The 16,663-nt window shown below is 41.9% G+C and overlaps 1 protein-coding gene across 6 annotated transcripts in view; it reads left to right on the top strand.

Annotated features, from left to right (window-relative positions):
- Positions 1 to 16,663, top strand: part of CDKL2 (cyclin dependent kinase like 2) — a 107,891-nt gene that overhangs the window by 57,760 nt on the left and 33,468 nt on the right. Inside the window, exons 14-15 of one of the 6 annotated variants that reach the window (XR_005555226.1) lie at positions 3,458 to 5,280; positions 5,636 to 6,111. The exons of 1 other annotated variant lie outside the window; for it this stretch is intronic. Coding sequence is in view for 2 of the 5 variants with exons in the window: in XM_039331774.1 (XP_039187708.1) it covers positions 3,458 to 3,514 (57 nt within the window). In the remaining 3 variants the exon portion in view is untranslated. 4 more of the 6 variants (XR_005555228.1, XR_005555227.1, XM_039331777.1 and 1 more) reach the window with 4 other exon arrangements.

The following is a 16,663-nucleotide window of genomic DNA, read 5'->3' on the forward strand; positions in this document are numbered from 1 at the left end:
AAATAAATTTTGAGGAAGGGGAGAATGCAGTTCCTTTCAAACTGCTTGATTCTTTCTTTTCTTCCAAATGTCAAAATTATCTGTAAGGAGTCTAGGCCAGACAGCACTTGGTCAGTTTCTGGGCATATGGAATATGGTTTGGTTGGAGTGAATCGTAGAATAATAGGGCTGGAAGTCTTCTAGTCCAATTCCCTGGTCAAGGCAGGAGTCCTTATACCATCCAGGTCAAATAGTCCAGTCTATTCTTGAAACTCTCCAATGATGGAGCACCACAACTCTGCAAGGCAAGTTGCTTCATGATTAATTGTTCTCAAAATCAGGATTTTTTCCCCTTATTTCTAGGTTGGATCTTCCTTTAATGAGCATCCATCCATTGCTTCTTGTCCTAGCTTCAGATGCTTTGAGAATAATGATACTAATGTACTATGTATCAATCTCAACAACTTTAAGTCATGGCTAGCTAATTCTGACAGTTAAGGTCCACATGTGTTAAAGAACTAAGTTGACAAACATTGCCCTAATGTGGCATGAGAATAGATGCTTATTTGTTTTCAACAGTTGAAAGAGAGATAATTCATCCCCCCCCTCTCTCTCTCTCTGTGTGTGTGTGTGTGTGTGTGTGTGGATGTGTGTGTGTGTGTGCGTGCAAATTTTGCCATACTGTTATATTTTTAAATAAACAATATTTCTCCTTAGGTTGTCTGAATTATAGTTTTTGTTTATTAGAAAGTGAATTCTAATAAAGGAAAAGTAAAGTGAATTCTATTCCTAATTATTATTTGTTCATCATTAGGGCTTTATTGTATGCATAGTTATAGTAAAAGTAAGCTTGCTTCATTGAAATTACTGGGATTTGAGAGTAAACCAGCATTCTACAATTTCTATCCACAAACTCTCAAACTTAGGGATACTTGACATCTTGATTTGGTGTAGCTCAACAATAATTGTTATGATTATAAATACATTCACAACAATAGTTATTTAAACTAAATGCAACTAAAAATCCATTTCACAAAGAAGTTGGTGATGCTATAAAACAACTTACCTGTTCAGAAATATTGTTTGATCATAGGCCAGATTCATGTATTCTACTAAGCCAGGGTTTAATATGATTTGTTGAGTATACTATAATCATTAGGTTTGCATAAGATGCAGAGACAGTGACAAAGCACTTTCTCTGTCAAACACACACACACACAACAAAGCTTTAAACAATGCAATGATATCACAGGGGTAGAATCTTTTTTTTCTTTTTTTTTCTTTTTTGTTTTTCTATGTGATTTTGCAGTGTAACAACCAGGGTGCTTAGAAATGGGATATAAAGAATACCACTGTAAGGATTTAAAGTCACCAGTAGATATACTAGGAAGTCTATGAAATCTAAAGGTAGCACATTGTTTCCTCAATTTTTCAATCAAAAGCCAAACATACCTTGGCAGTGGGCATGACAGTTGATAGTTGCTCAGCACCTTGGTTTATCTTCTAAGTCAGTGGTTCTCAACCTGTGGGTCGGGACCCCGTTTGGGGTCGAACGACCATTTCATGGGGGTCGCCAAACAACGCAGTCCGCGATTTTTTTCCCCCTTTTCCTTAGCTGTGCTACTCCCTTTTATTCTATTGGCTTTTGAAAGCCAATAGAATAGACTCTCTTGAATAGAGTCTAATTCTATTGGCTTTCAAAAGCCAATAGGAATTGTCCAGGCTGTCTCTGCCCTGCTGAGCCCGCCAAAAGTCCCATTCTGCAAACGGTGCTGCACCAGTTGAGTAGTCCTCGACTTACGACCGGTTGAGTAGTCCTCGACTTACGACCAGTTGGGGGTTGCGGCATTAAAAAGGTTGAGAACCACTGTTCTAAGTGCTGAGAATTATGATGCCACGAAGAGAAAGGTGTTCAGTGGAAAATGTATGGCTCAACCTACTCACTCATCAAGGTTCCTCTTTAAGCTGGTTGCATCATAGTGTTGATGACAAAGTATGACTGGCGATGGCAAGGAATTGATTTGACTTACAAATCTGCACATATTTATCCCTATGTTCTCTTTCTTTCATTTTGTTTTGTTAGAATGAGTACAGTATTCTTTATTTTTTCTTTGGATTTTCCTCTTAGACCTTAAAATGAATGTAGCTGCTATAATAAGAGGGTTTTCATTCTTGCTTCTAAACAGTACCTCAAACAATAATCACAGCTTAGTAGCATGTAATTTCCTAATTCTCCAGTTATCTCAACTGAGAAAATGCTGGATATGTCTGCTGGCCGATTGTGACTCAGCAACCCACCAATACTTAAGTTCTTAAGCCAATGAATGATGTATGAGTATTATTTTCCACAATTTTGCTGCTACTGAATGTAATAGTATATTACAAAGAATGTTTGTAGAAAGCCAGGCTACAGGGCTACATTGCTTGAAAAGAACAGTGATATGAACAGTAATTTTTTTTATAAAAGCAAACATAATGCTCAAAGTATGCTGAGTACTTGAATTATCTTAATTCCCCTCATGATTTCTGAATTAGAAATATGTTGGTTTATTTTCCAAGCCCTGAAATTCATTTCCTTTCCAACCTACTTCATTTTTCAAAACATCTGTAGCACTAATTAGCCCTGAAACTCCCTTTCCCTTGAACTATTATTTGGGGTAATAAAAGCTAGCCAGGTAGTCATTTCATTACAGTTGTATACCAGTACAAGAAATGTGTTGATAAATGATCTGTGAGTGCTTATACATCTACTTTAAGAAATCAGTAATTAAAATGTGACACAAAATTAAAATACAAACAAAGAAGATTAGGAGGCTGGAAGTTATAACACATGAAGAACGGTTGCAGGAATTGGGAATGTCTAGTCTAGTGAAAAGAAGGACTAAGGTTCCAATATCTAAGGGGCTGCCAGAAAGAAGAGGGGGGTCAACCTATTTTCCAAAGCACCAGAAGGCAAGACAAGAAACAACAGATGGAAATAAATCAAAGAGAGAAGTAGGTTCCCCTAGAACTAAGGAGAAATTCCCTAACGATGAGAATAACTAACTAGTGGAACTGTTTGCTTTCAGAAGTTGTGGATAATCCATCACTGCAGGCTTTTAAGAAGAGACTGGACAGCTACTTGTCTGGAAAGGTATAGGGTCTCCTGCTTGAGCAAGGGATTGGACTAGAAAACTTCCAAGGTCCCTCCAACTCTATTATTCTATTCTGTTCTGATGTGTTTGATTTTATATGATTCAACACCTCTCTGGCTTCCCTGGTATTCGCAATACACCAGCACCACAGTTCAAACACATCAATTCTTCTTCGATCAGCCATTCTTAATCTTGAACTTTCACACACATACATCATTATAGGGAAGACTATAGCTCTAACTAGCTTGAATTTTGTATTTATATCAATATCTCTGCCTTTCCACATCTTATTCATGTTAACTATTGCAGCACCACCTATGATTATCCTGCATTTACCTTCACAGGGTAGAACTGCCATTGTGAACAATTTTGGATCCAGGGAAGATAAATTCTCAAATTAATTCAAAGACAGAATAGACCAGGGGTGTCAAACTGCCGGCCCGCGGGCCAGTCACATCACAAGGAAACCGTGCCCACCACATTGCTGGCAATAGGGAAAAAGTTTCAATATGTTGCGTGATGTCACATGATGTTGCAAGTTTGACATGTCAGGATTAGACTAAAAACCTTAATGGTAAGTATAGAATAAGAGCAAGGGGCAGGGGGGAATATAGAAGAAGTTTGCCTTTTATTTGCACCTTTGTAATTGATTTACTTTCACTTTGGTGACCACCAGAAAAGCTGCAAAGTATGGTGTGGGAAAAAGAGGATCATTAGAGCAACTGACAGAAAGAATAATTACTCCAGAAAATATTACCAAAAAAAATGAAGATAGTGTAATAGACCTCTATCTAATGCCTTTTAAATAACCCCTTTGCTTTTACTTCATCTCATTTTATTTTATTTTGTTTTGATCGCTTTTATTTTTCTGCTAGATACCTGTATTTTTATTATTTTACTGTTTTTACCGGAGACTGATATTTTTATCATCTCTGCCATGGGGAAAAGGAAGAAGAGGGAGAGTTCACATTTTGCCTCTCTGATTTCACCCAAGCCTACTAAACATTTCAAAGTTGACAGATATCTAAAAAGTTAACAGCCATGTGCTATAAATAACAAACCATTCCTATTTTTCTTGATAGGGTCTGAAGCACATATGACCTCTTGGAATGTGATCTACAAGCAGAGATTAAAACTCCCAATTTTTATATTTTTCTGCCTCTATTGCTAAAGAAACTTTCCCTTCTCAGATCACAGTCTTTTGTCTTTATGCAATAAGGGGATGAGGACTTAAAAGAACAAAATATTACTGACAATGCTTACTGACAGCACAAACATTCTTGTCAATTTTTTAGCTTCTGACCATAGTTAACAACAAAGTAAATGCCCTAAAAGAGACTTTTATTAAGCTAATTAAACACTGCTGCTGTGTCAGTTAAAACAAACTCATGCAGAAACAAATGTGATTCAAAATCAGATAATATTGGTGGAAAGGCAATCTTAATTTAGAACCTTAAAAGAGAATGAGGAATAAGCAAAGAGATTTAGCCCTACTAATAACTCATCTTGGCAATAAGAGTGCTTCTACTTTAAAGTTTAATTGTAGCAACAGCTGGTAACTCCAAGAATCTTCTATGCCATTGCCCTTGAAAAGAGAGAGCTTGAATAACAATCTGTAACTCCCACAGCAAGTCAGTTCTCTGAAAGATAAGCTTGATTAACTCTGCCAGATACCTGAACAAGGGTATTATAAAAAGGCTTGATGATCTGTGGAAATTATTGGCAACAACATGTAAAGCTGCTAAACCTTTAATAGAGCTGATTATCCACAAATGCCCAAGAAAACAATGACTATTTTGAGAAACCATTTGCTGGGTCATCCCCTATTTCAGCATGGAATATATACATGGAAGAGAAAAATAAATAATCCTTGATAGTAATTTCCATCTTATCTCTCTATTCCCTGCTAAAACAGAAAATGTAAGTAACAGAAATAAAACAGGTTGACAGACGAGAGAAAGTAAAATGCATCCCAAATCTTGGTGAGATTCTAATCAAAGATGGTCTTGGAGCAGGATTGAATTATAAGGAGGTCATCCTTAGCTCAATGCTTCCAAAAATAGATATGAGCGCAAAATCACAAGCTAGGCTAGGGTTATAGCTCATGAAGCAGTTGAAAATGTGCTAAGAAGACAATCTGAGACAAGAAAATCATCCTTATCTAGAGGTAAGCTATCCCTTCTGGACTTTGGTACTATTTTAAGCTGCCAACCTGCAAAGATACCACACCCAAATTACTGCTCATTTCAAAATCTACCAGAAGTTACACCACAGCAAGAGAATGGTAAAAGTAGACATATTTCAAAACCATTGGTTTGTTTTTGACATAGAGGAATTTTGGATAACTTCATTTCCATTAAATGACTGAAAAAAATCTATGTATTTCAACCCCAAATTCCAATATCTCACTTATATCCCACTTATAAGCACAAGGGTTCTATCCAGTTATTGACTTGTAATATTGCTGGCTAGAAGAATAGATGGGGACCTGATGGTGTTCCTCTCTAAATTTGTTTTCATAGCACTCCAACAGACTTGACTGACTACAGATAAGAAGATCCTTTTACGAGGCCTTGGATCCTGGACTATTCGTACAAGGAAATATGAGACTAAAGGGTGGGCATCAGGAGGACTGTCTACACTTGCCAAGGCACAGCTGGGCTTGCAAGGACAGGAATTAGTTTTGGAATTAGGAATTAGATGACTCTCTCCACTATTTAGATACAAAATTTGCATATAAATTCTCTAAACTGGTTCTACTGAATACACATTTACCACCATACACACTGTCCCACTATTCCCTTAATAGTTGGGTGAACCTGCAAAAGCTAAAGCTAAATTCAAATCACCCTAAAGCTACTGTAATTCTAGCAGGAAACTTTAATGCCAAGGTGGGGTCCTTCTTACAAGAGTTTGTACACCTGAGTGTTATCCAAGGATTATCTCATAAATAATCCTCCCTGATTCTAGAGATCCCAAAAGAAATACCACAGGCTCACAACTAGTCTCTTTGATTTCTAAATATAAGTTCCATATTATACAAATAGAATAATAGAATAGAATAATAACTTTACTGTCATTTTGAATGTACACTAATTGGCATACATTAAAATGAAATTTTGTTGCATCCAGCTCTCAAAGGGTCATCACCTCCAATATACACTACATAAATAAGACAAAAATAAATAAATACAGAATTATGCATATACCCACATATATGACACAGAGAAACAACACAGTCTAGTTCAGGTTATGTATAAATGTGCATGGCGAGAAAAACAAATCTTGAGAGTTTACCAGACGGATGCATAGGGAATAAAACTATTACAGAATCGGGTAGTCCTGCTAGAAATACTTTGAAACCTCCTCTCATAATGCTTTGAGTGCTTATAAGCAGCATCCTGAATACCAGTTTCCTACGATCTTCTCGGCTGTCCTTACCATTGTCTGTATGGATTTTCTATCTGAGGCACTGCTGCCACCAAACCAGACAGTGATGCAGTTTGTTAAAATGCTTTCAATCATGCCTCTGTAAAAAGTGGCCAGGACAGAAGGAGAGAGATGTGCTCGCCTCATCCGATGCAGGAAATACAGATGCTGGTTTGGTTCTAGTGTTTAGAGAAATCTAATATTTGGAAAAAGAAATTGTTTTTACAAAATATATTATTTTATATCACTTTATCTTTATGCAGGAAATACAGACGCTGGTTTGCATGCTTCACTAAGGATGATGTGTGGAGAGACCAATTCAGATTGTTAGTTATCTGCACCCCCAGATACTTAATACTGTTGACCAGCTACAGCTGTATCCTTGATACTGAGTGGAGTATGACTATGCTGGCTCTTTCTAAATTCTACAATGATCTCCTTTGTTTCATCAACATTTAGAACTGGGTTACTTTTATTGCACCAGTCCACCAGAGCCTTCACTTCTTCCCTACAAGCATCTTCATTGTCATCCCGGAAAAGACACACTGCCTGTCGTCTGCATACTTCACAATATGATTCGTAGCAGTTTTGGCACAGCAGTCATGGGTCATCAAGGGAAATCCCGTAGGGGATGCAGGACATAGCCTTGTGGGGAACCCGTACTCAAGGGGATGGGATTGGAAACTTTCTTTCCAACTCGCACAACCTGGGGCCTATCAATAAGGAAATCAAGTATCCAGTTACATAAAGGAGTATTAAAATGTAATAGGCCAGCTTGTTCACTAATGAGGTAAAGAATCTGGTTTTATATATTGTTGAGTCCGTGGCGGGAAAACAGACACGAGAAGCAGCTGGAGTTCTCAGTTTCATTTATTCAGCGTTCAGCTTACAGGAAGATGGCTTCAGCCTCGCCCAAACGCCTCGCAGCCTCTTATATAGGCAACTCCCGGGTAAATGGGTTACTTTTCCCGCGCCAGCACCCGCGCATGCGCACGGCGCTGGCGACAGCCTGTCTGGTCCCGGGCAGCTTTGCACCTGCCCGGGACTGCCTGCAAACGCCCGAGCCGTTTGCAAAGGCTCGGGACATAACACCCCTTTCCCCCGGGCTAAAACTACTACCAACATACAACATTTATTTTATATGACATTTTGCTCCCCAGTGCTCCCACTGATTACTGGCTTTTGCCTTGCCAGCAATGTTATGTAATCTTCTAGATACTTAGGAGATTTCTTTGCTCTCTGTGACCTTCTTAGCTCTGGGTTACTGGCATAAGTCCCCTGACTGGAGGGAGGCGTGAGCCTGTTCTCTCTATTGTGCCCTGGTGTCTTCCAAGGACTGTGCCCCGATGCCTGGCCTGCTTGCTTGCCCACCGGGCTCGTCAGGCCAGGGCTTCTGTTGCTTTGTGACCTGGTTGTCCTACCTAGCTGTAGACCCTCAGGCCCCTTGAAGTGATAGCCACTGCTGGGCGTCTCTGTAGAACCTCCTAGGTCAGTCCAAGACCTGTCAGGAGGCTGTCCATTCCCTGAACCCCATTCTGTGCTCGGGCTCGTGTGGGTTTCTGTACTTTCCCAAAACTCAGGTGTTCCCTGATTTGTGCTAGGGGTGTTGTAGTCGGGACTTGGTTCCTCGACTAGCTCTGTGTATGTTTGACCCCCTGTAGGATTTGGGGTAAGGTCAGGCCAACCTTGGGAATTGTGTGCCAGCTCTCTTGCGGGGAATGATTTGTTGGGATGCCCCCGGGTATCCTCCGTTGCTGGAGTGCTGTGTGATGTGTGTGGAAAGTGAGTATGCCCCCGGGGTGACTCCCTGGCTGGAGTAGGCGTGAGTGCCTGTTGTGTGGGTAAGCTCCATGACTTCCTTTTCGGAGCAATTGCAGAACCCTGGAATGGGCCGTTTGTGGCTCCCTCAGTGGAGATGGGCAGTAGCTCTTGCCCTTCCCTTTGCTCCAAAGGGTCCCCCTCCCCCCCTGGAAAAGACCCAGGAGTCTCAGCAGAAAAGTCTCGCCTAGAGCGAAGTTGGTCGATGTGCCGACGCAGGACACGACCGTTGTCCAGGGCAACCTCGTAGGAGAGAGGACCTGTGATCCTGGACACAGAATCGGGGACCCATGTATGACCAGGCCCGTAATTGCGAGCCCAAACCGGGGCACCCACAAGTAGTTGTCTAGGTGCCCTAGGATGTGAGGTAGATGAAGGCAGTCTGTCCGGATGCAACCGGTCAAGTCTAGTAGTAAGTTGGCGCCCCCAACGAAGTTCAGCTGGACTTCTCCCTGTAGAAGTGGACGGTGTGGTGCGATAAGAAAGGAGAAAGTCAGCCAACCTGTGATGCCAGTCCCCGTAGGTGAGTCTCTTCAAGGCGTCCTTTGCGATGCGCACCATGCGTTCAGCCATACCGTTGGTGGACGGGTGAAAAGGCGCAGACGTGGCATGACGAATCAGGTTTGCCTGTAAGAAAGCTTGGAATTTGGAGGAGGTGAATTGAGGGCCGTTGTCGGACACAATGACATCTGGCAGCCCGTGTGCAGCAAAAATCCCCCTCAGTACCTGAATAGTCTTTGCAGTGGTGGTGGATGAGACAGGCACAACCTCAAGCCATTTTGAATGGCTGTCAACAAGGACCAAGAAGAACTGGCCCTGAAAGGGCCCAGCGTAGTCAATGTGCACCCTAGACCATGTGGACTGTGTTTCCTCCCATCTATGCACAGGAGCTTGGGGCATCTCTGGGCGAGATCGTTGGCACAGGTGGCATGCGTGTACCTTAGCCTCAATATCTTTATCTAAAGCAGGCCACCACAAGTGGCTGCGTGCAAGAGCCTTCATACGAACAATGCCAGGATGACCCTCGTGGAGGGATTCTAAGACCCTAGTCCTCATTGAGGTGGGAATGACAACTCTGTTTCCCCAAAGCAGACAACCCTGAGAAAGGGACAGTCGTTTCTTTTGGACCAGAAACTCTGAAACTCAGGACTAGGGCAGTGCTCAGGCCAACCCGGACAGGACCCAGGAGCGGACACGTGAAAGTGTGTGATCTGTACCTGTTTCAGCGGTAACATCCCTGGCACTAAGAGGGAGCTCGGGCAAGGCTTGGATTGATAGAATGTTGACAGCTGGCGCAGGGTCAGCTTCTACTACTGGCAGAGGCAACCTACTGAGGCCATCAGCATGGCCCATTTCTTTCCCAGGCTTGTGGAGTAATGAAAAATCATATGCAGACAAGAAAATAGACCACCTAAGCATTCTAGGGGAAATGATGTGGGGAGTCTGCTTACGTGTGGTAAACAGTCCCAGCAGAGGCTTATGGTCAGTGAAGACCGTGAAATGCCTGCCATATAGAAAATCGTGGAATTTTTTAATTCCAGCAACAACAGCCAGAGCCTCCCTGTCTATCTGAGCGTAGTTGCGCTCGGCAGAAGACAGTGTTCTGGAGTAGTATGCAATAGGAACCTGAGTTCCATCAGACCTGAGGTGACTCAGGACAGCTCCAACCCCGTAGGGGGACGCATCACAAGCGATGCACACAGGGAGAGACTCGTTGAAATGTGCAAGAACACTGTTAGAAGTGAGCAAGGCCTTGACTTCTTTAAAGCAAGCCTCATGCGCTTGTGACCACAGCCACACAGCATGTTTGTCTAGTAGCCTGTGAAGAGGCTCAGCTACACTAGCTTTATGTGGAAGAAAAGAATTGTAGAAATTCAGGAGGCCTAGGAAGGCCTGAAGTTCGGCCTTAGACTTTGGCCTGGGTGCATCTAAAATAGCAGTTAGTTTGGATTCAGCAGGATGAATCCCAGCAGCATCAATTTTGAATCCCAGAAATTCAGTAGAAGGCACCCCAATCTGGCATTTGTCTTTTCTGAGCTTGAGGCCTGATTTCCTGAATCTTAACAGGACAGCCCTAAGCCTTTCAGCTAGAATGTGTGTGGAGTCTCCTGCAATCAAGACATCGTCAAAGTAGGGGCAGACCCCTGGTATACCTCGTAGTGTGTTTTCCATTACGCTTTGGAAAATCCCAGGAGCGACATTTACTCCAAACTGTAGCCTTTTTACTTTAAAGGCTCCCCTGTGGGTCACAATGGTCTGAGCTATGGCAGCATCATCATCAACAGGCAGCTGTTGATATGCTTGAGCTAGGTCAAGCTTTGCAAAAACACGCCCCCCCTTGAGAGAGGCCAGGATGTGACTGACCACAGGAACAGGATAGGCATGTTGCTGCAATGCCTTATTGAGTGTGCATTTGTAATCAGCACAAATGCGAATGTCCCCATTTGCCTTTAGAGGCGTGACAATGGGGGTCTCCCACGGGCTGGAATCAACAGGTTCTAGGATTCCCTGTTGGATTAGTTTGTCTAGTTCAGTGTCAATCTTACTTTTTAAAGCAAAAGGGACCCTTCTTGCTTTAATCCTAATGGGAGTGACAGTGGGGTCTAGCTTTAAGGACACAGGTGGTCCTTTGAATGTGCCCAGCTGGGGGCTGAAAACATCTGCAAATTCTTTGCAGACTTCCTGTAGGTCGAGTGTTTGTAAGCTATTGAGTCCTGTGACGTGTATCCCCAGGGCCTCAAACCAATCGAGTCCTATGAGACTCGTTCGTTCACCCCCTACTACTAATAAGTCTAGTGGACCTTCAAAACTCTTGTATTGCACGTTAAGGGTGGCCTCCCCCTTAACACACACTCTTGAGTTCTGAAAATCTGTTAATACAATATCAGAAGGCCTTAACTTGGCCTTAGACCCACTTCTGGAACAAATCTTCCTAAATGTATGCAATGAAATGATGGACAGGGCAGACCCTGTGTCTAGTTCCATAGATAATGGAACCCCTTGTAGCTTCACGTTGAGTGACAGCTTTTTCTTCATGGGCTTGTGTGTGCCTGTTCTACAGATGCTTCTTCGCGAAGCGCAAAAACCTACCCTATTCTGGCTGGGGAATCTGGTACCCTTCAGGCGTTCTTCTTGGGGTTGTGCCTTTCGTCGGCCCAGGCACACAGCTGCAATGTGCCCTTGTTTACCGCATGCCCGGCAGGTAGCGGAGCGGAACTTGCAGTCGGTTCTCCTGTGGCGACCTCCACAGCCGATGCACTTGAGCGGAGCCGAAGAGCTTCCCTTCTGGTTCTCTTCCTTCGCGGGGTGTAGACGGTCGACTTCCTCGTCCGGATCCTCCTCGGAGTTTCGTCGGACGTCTTCCTGGTGCACGGACGCACCCTCTGCACTGTTTCTGATCGGCCGCATGTTTTTGACGGCGCCGCCTGCTGCTTCTTCTGCGGTGACTTCCCTTAAGGCGTCTTGGAAGGATAATTCTTCCTTTGCGAAAAGTCTCTGTTGTAGCTCGCGATGCCTTAACCCGCACACGAATCGGTCCCTCAGTCGTTCCTCGAGGTCCTTGAACTCGCAGGGCTTGGCGGCCTTCCGTAACGCGGCGATGTATTCCTTGGCTGACTCACCGGACCGTTGATCCCTTTGTTCGAAGGTGTGGCGCCATGAGATAACGGACACCTTGGGGTGGAAGTGCTCCTTCAGCAGCTTCTTCAGGTCTGCGTAGCTTACAGACTCTACTGGGACAGGTGCTGCAATGTTTTCTGCGATTTCGAAGGCGTCTTGGCCGCAAACGCAAAGCAGGGTGGCCGCCTTCAAGCTATCTTCCCTCACTTGGTTTGCCTTGAAGTAGTTCTCCATTCTGGATACGTAGGACTCCCACCGCTCTGGATGTGAGACGTCGAATTCCGAAAGCCTTCCGATTTTCGCCATCTTCGGATCTTCAGGAGACGGGTCTATCAGCCAGCCTACCCCCGAATGCGCACCGGATTGGCGGGCAGCTGCCGAGTCGACGCCGTTCCTCTTTCGCCGCTCAGGACTCCTTGGGTAAGCTTACACTTCTTCCTTTCCAGGTAGTGCAAGGCATCCCACCTCGTCGCCAGTGTTGAGTCCGTGGCGGGAAAACAGACACGAGAAGCAGCTGGAGTTCTCAGTTTCATTTATTCAGCGTTCAGCTTACAGGAAGATGGCTTCAGCCTCGCCCAAACAAACGCCTCGCAGCCTCTTATATAGGCAACTCCCGGGTAAATGGGTTACTTTTTCCGCGCCAGCACCCGCGCATGCGCACGGCGCTGGCGACAGCCTGTCTGGTCCCGGGCAGCTTTGCACCTGCCCGGGACTGCCTGCAAACGCCCGAGCCGTTTGCAAGGCTCGGGACATAACATATATCATTTTACATACCATTCAGAATAACAGAGTTGGAAGGGACCTTGGAGGTTTTCTAGTCCAACCCTCTGCTCAAGCAGGAAACTCTATACCATTTCAGACAAATGGTTGTCCAATATTCAGGAAAATCTAGCAGTGTTTTAGATTTCATAAACAAAAATCGGCTGTTTTCAGACATCCAAGCCTACATGAGGAAGGATAGCAATCACCAACCAGTCTCAGACAATTTCTAAGGAGTTCTGATACTAGATTATCCATGCCTCACAATAACAGACTATTAGCAATTTCAAAGTGAGGCAGAATAGAAAGATCAACTGGACCAGATCTGGAATTTTCAGCAAAAGGGACAGACCCAATTTTCTTCTGAAATATATCTGATATATTGAAGGAATTCCAATTCAATATTCTTATTCCAGCTTCAGTTTGGGAGAGTTTTATTGCAAAATATTTATTAATCTTAACCAGGACTCTCACTTAAGCAATTTATTGATAACCTGGCCTTTGAAAACCTTCCTCCCTAGTATCAGATATCAATTTTTTTATCCAATCTCTGAAATCAAATAAAGTACCTGAAGAAGATTTTTTTACCTTCAGAATTCTTCAAAGTACATATTGATTGGTGGACCCCATTGTTAGCAGGGCTTTTGTCTCACATAAATAATATAGGTTGGATCCCAGTCAGATGGGAAGACACAATTATAATTCCTCTACATAAAAAAGGAGTCAAAGGTTTATCTCAAAAATTATAGACTGAAAAGCCGTTGGAATTGTGGCTAAAACATGTGCCAAACACCTTTTGAATAAAATAGAAGACTGGGTAATGGAAAGAAATGTCTCAGTGGAGAAACTGGATTTAGATTTCACAATAAACATTTGTTTTATTTTACACCATCTCTTAAAACAATTAACTAATGACAAGAAACTCTTTACTGTCTTTATAGATCTCAATGCAACGTTTGACTGTATAAACAGAAACATGGAATTCAGGCTACTAACTTCTTGGTTAAGGCCCTCTACTTAAACAGTCATTTGAAAGTCCATTTGGATGTAAATGGTTCTCTTACTAAAAATATAACTACTCATAATGGTATTAGATAGGGTTGTATCCTAACCCTAATACTTTTTAACCTGTATGCTTCAGACACTTATATGCCAAAGATCCATGATAAATTCATCAATATGCTTCTATATGTTGATAATATGGTTCTAATGATACACTCTAATAAATAGACTAAGAATTGAATTCTTTTACTTATTTAGGAATGATTTTTACTAACCCAGGCTAAAGATACTAATGATTTTAAAAAAAAAAAAGCTCAGAAGAGCCAAGGCAAGTACTAAAAGACGTATCAATTATGGAATTATAATTATTCCTGTACCTTGTCTCCTATACTGAAAGTATTCAGAATAAAAATAGTTCTATGCTGACGTGCTGATGTGGAATTGCAAAAGCCATCTCATCCAAACAAGTTCAGGCCCACTTTTCAAAAAGCCGACTGGGAACTGATAAGAACACATCAGCTCCTGTGGTCAGAGCAGAAATAGATTTCTTCTCCATACATAGGCAATAATTAAAGTTTTCACATACTGACAAAAGATCCGTTCAACGAACTCTAATAGGCTACCCAAAATATATTTGGCAGAAGACATAATGGCTCATCCCAATTCTTGCATAACCCGATTTACCAAATATCTATGGAGATTCTCAGTCATCAAGGTCGTAGTTGTCCCAAAGGTGCTTTTTCAAAAGGCAACCAAACTTTGTTTTTCCTTGAAGATGTTTTGCTTTTCATCCAAGAAACTTCTTCAGTTCTGACTTTTGAAAAAGCACCTTTGAGTCCAACTTACCAAAATTATTTCACAGCATGCATTTTCCACCCAATATTTATTTTTAACTGCCTCCCAGGCAAGGGAAATTTTTAAACCAGTGCACAGACATGGAGTTATTGGCCATATATTGAGCTTTAAGTTTATTTATTATTTGTTATATTTATTTGCTCCCTATCTTGCCATGAGGCTGCTCTAGGCAGCTTACAATTATAAAAAGGAAGAAAATGAAAACGGTATAAACAGAACAGAAGTAAAATAATAGAACCCATGAAATAATGAACACAATGAAAATACATCAATATGATAACCAAAAAAGTGGATGGGTAGAGAGCAGAGAAAAAGGTGGAGTCAGCCATGGAGCCTATATTACCCCCAGCCCGCTCCTGCCAGAGATCATCCATGAGTGCAACCAAAGGTGTCTCTGTCCTATAGGCAGGCCTGAATTCTGACTGAAAAGAGTCAAGGAAATCTGTTTCATTCATTTATCTATGATCCCCTGAGCTGCCAAGCAACCACTTTTTCCACCATCTTCCCAAAAAAGGGATAGAGACATCTTTGGTCACAAGCTTTCGTTAAAAAAAGGGAAGGTGGGAAACTGGATGAAAGATGTTCAGAAAGGTGGGGTCAAGTTATAATTTTTAAGGGGAGGACAAACCAAACCTCCTTAAAAGGTCTTGATAATGTCCTCTCATGCAGTGAGGAATTTATTACTGTGTGAATTCATCTGGTGGCCATCCTGGAGGCCTTCACTAACCAGGAGGGACAAAGGTCTAATTTACAGGTGGTTGAGTTGACAGGGCAATCTGTCCACTTCCTTAGATCCAGTAGACATCTCTCTAAGCAACTCATAAGGACTAACATCACATAAGGGCTGTAATTGGGAACAAATCCGAGTGATTTTATCCAACCAGTGTTCAACAAATTCTTTGCATGGCCCTGAAGATGATTGTCTTCCCTGGGCTAGGAAGGAACAGGGTTGAAGGATGATACACTGTGGATGTAATAAGAACTGAGAAATAGTTTTGTTTTGCTGCTTTTATCACCATGAGATAGGCTTAATAGTAGTTATATTGATGTGTCCAATCAGAGTCATCCTTCAGTTTCCTCCAGCAGCATTCTAGATGTCTCTTAAGCCATTTCAGAATCCTCAGTTCCTCCGTGTATGATGGGAGCAAAGAGTTGTGAGAGGTCGCATAGATACAATCCTGTCCAGAGCATCAGCAGCCTTTTGGTTCCAGGCCATTACTAAGGCTTTGGCAGGACTGTGCAGCAAACCCTTTAGGATATTCCCCCAGTTCTTTCTGGAACCCATTTGGATCCATTAGTCTCCAGTTGTCAAGTTATTAATTTAATATATTTAATACTAATTTATTAAGGTTGTCTCAGTCAAGTTCATTGACTAAAAAGAAAACTATTTTTCAATTTGGAAAATACATGGCAATTCTCAAGAAGGGCCTATACGGTACTAGAGCCAGATTTGAATTGTTGGATTCCATGGTCAAATATGGGCAGTTTCCCCCACCTGTCCTATCACGAGAGAACATGCCTGTGCGACGGCCCAGCAATCAGACATTGCCTATATTTTGTTTGATTATCAACTATTTGCCTCTATTAGGCTAACACACTTAATATCCTTACTTGAAAGAATAGGCCACAGGGAATTGAATTACAGAGTTTCCTATTTCCTCTTAAATTCTAATCTATATATCTTGAACAGAACTGCTAAGGCAGTTGAACAAAGGACCTGTTATATCAAACAGACTGGGGTGTCCTGTAAAGAAGATGTGTTTATTTGAATATTGATTCTTTGTATTTAACCCATATGTATTTTATCACTATTATTTTCTTTTTATCTATTTTACCCTGGATTTATATTCTGTATTTTATTTTTCTTAATTTGATATGGTCATAAGACTAATCAATACATAAACTATCTATTACAAAAAATAATTGAAGAAAAGATGAGAAAACAGATACCTGAATCTGTCAAATATGTTAGTGAGCTTTTGAAAAATTATTTCAGTGGGAGTCAAAAAGACAAATGGAATTGTTTATAAACTTTTTAAAAAGTTTTTTATTTATAATACAGTTAAAAA

This window comes from Crotalus tigris, unplaced genomic scaffold (genome assembly GCF_016545835.1).
Source record: "Crotalus tigris isolate CLP2741 ecotype Arizona unplaced genomic scaffold, ASM1654583v1 scf7180000024437.13266115, whole genome shotgun sequence".
In the NCBI taxonomy this organism is placed as follows: Eukaryota; Metazoa; Chordata; class Lepidosauria; order Squamata; family Viperidae; genus Crotalus; species Crotalus tigris.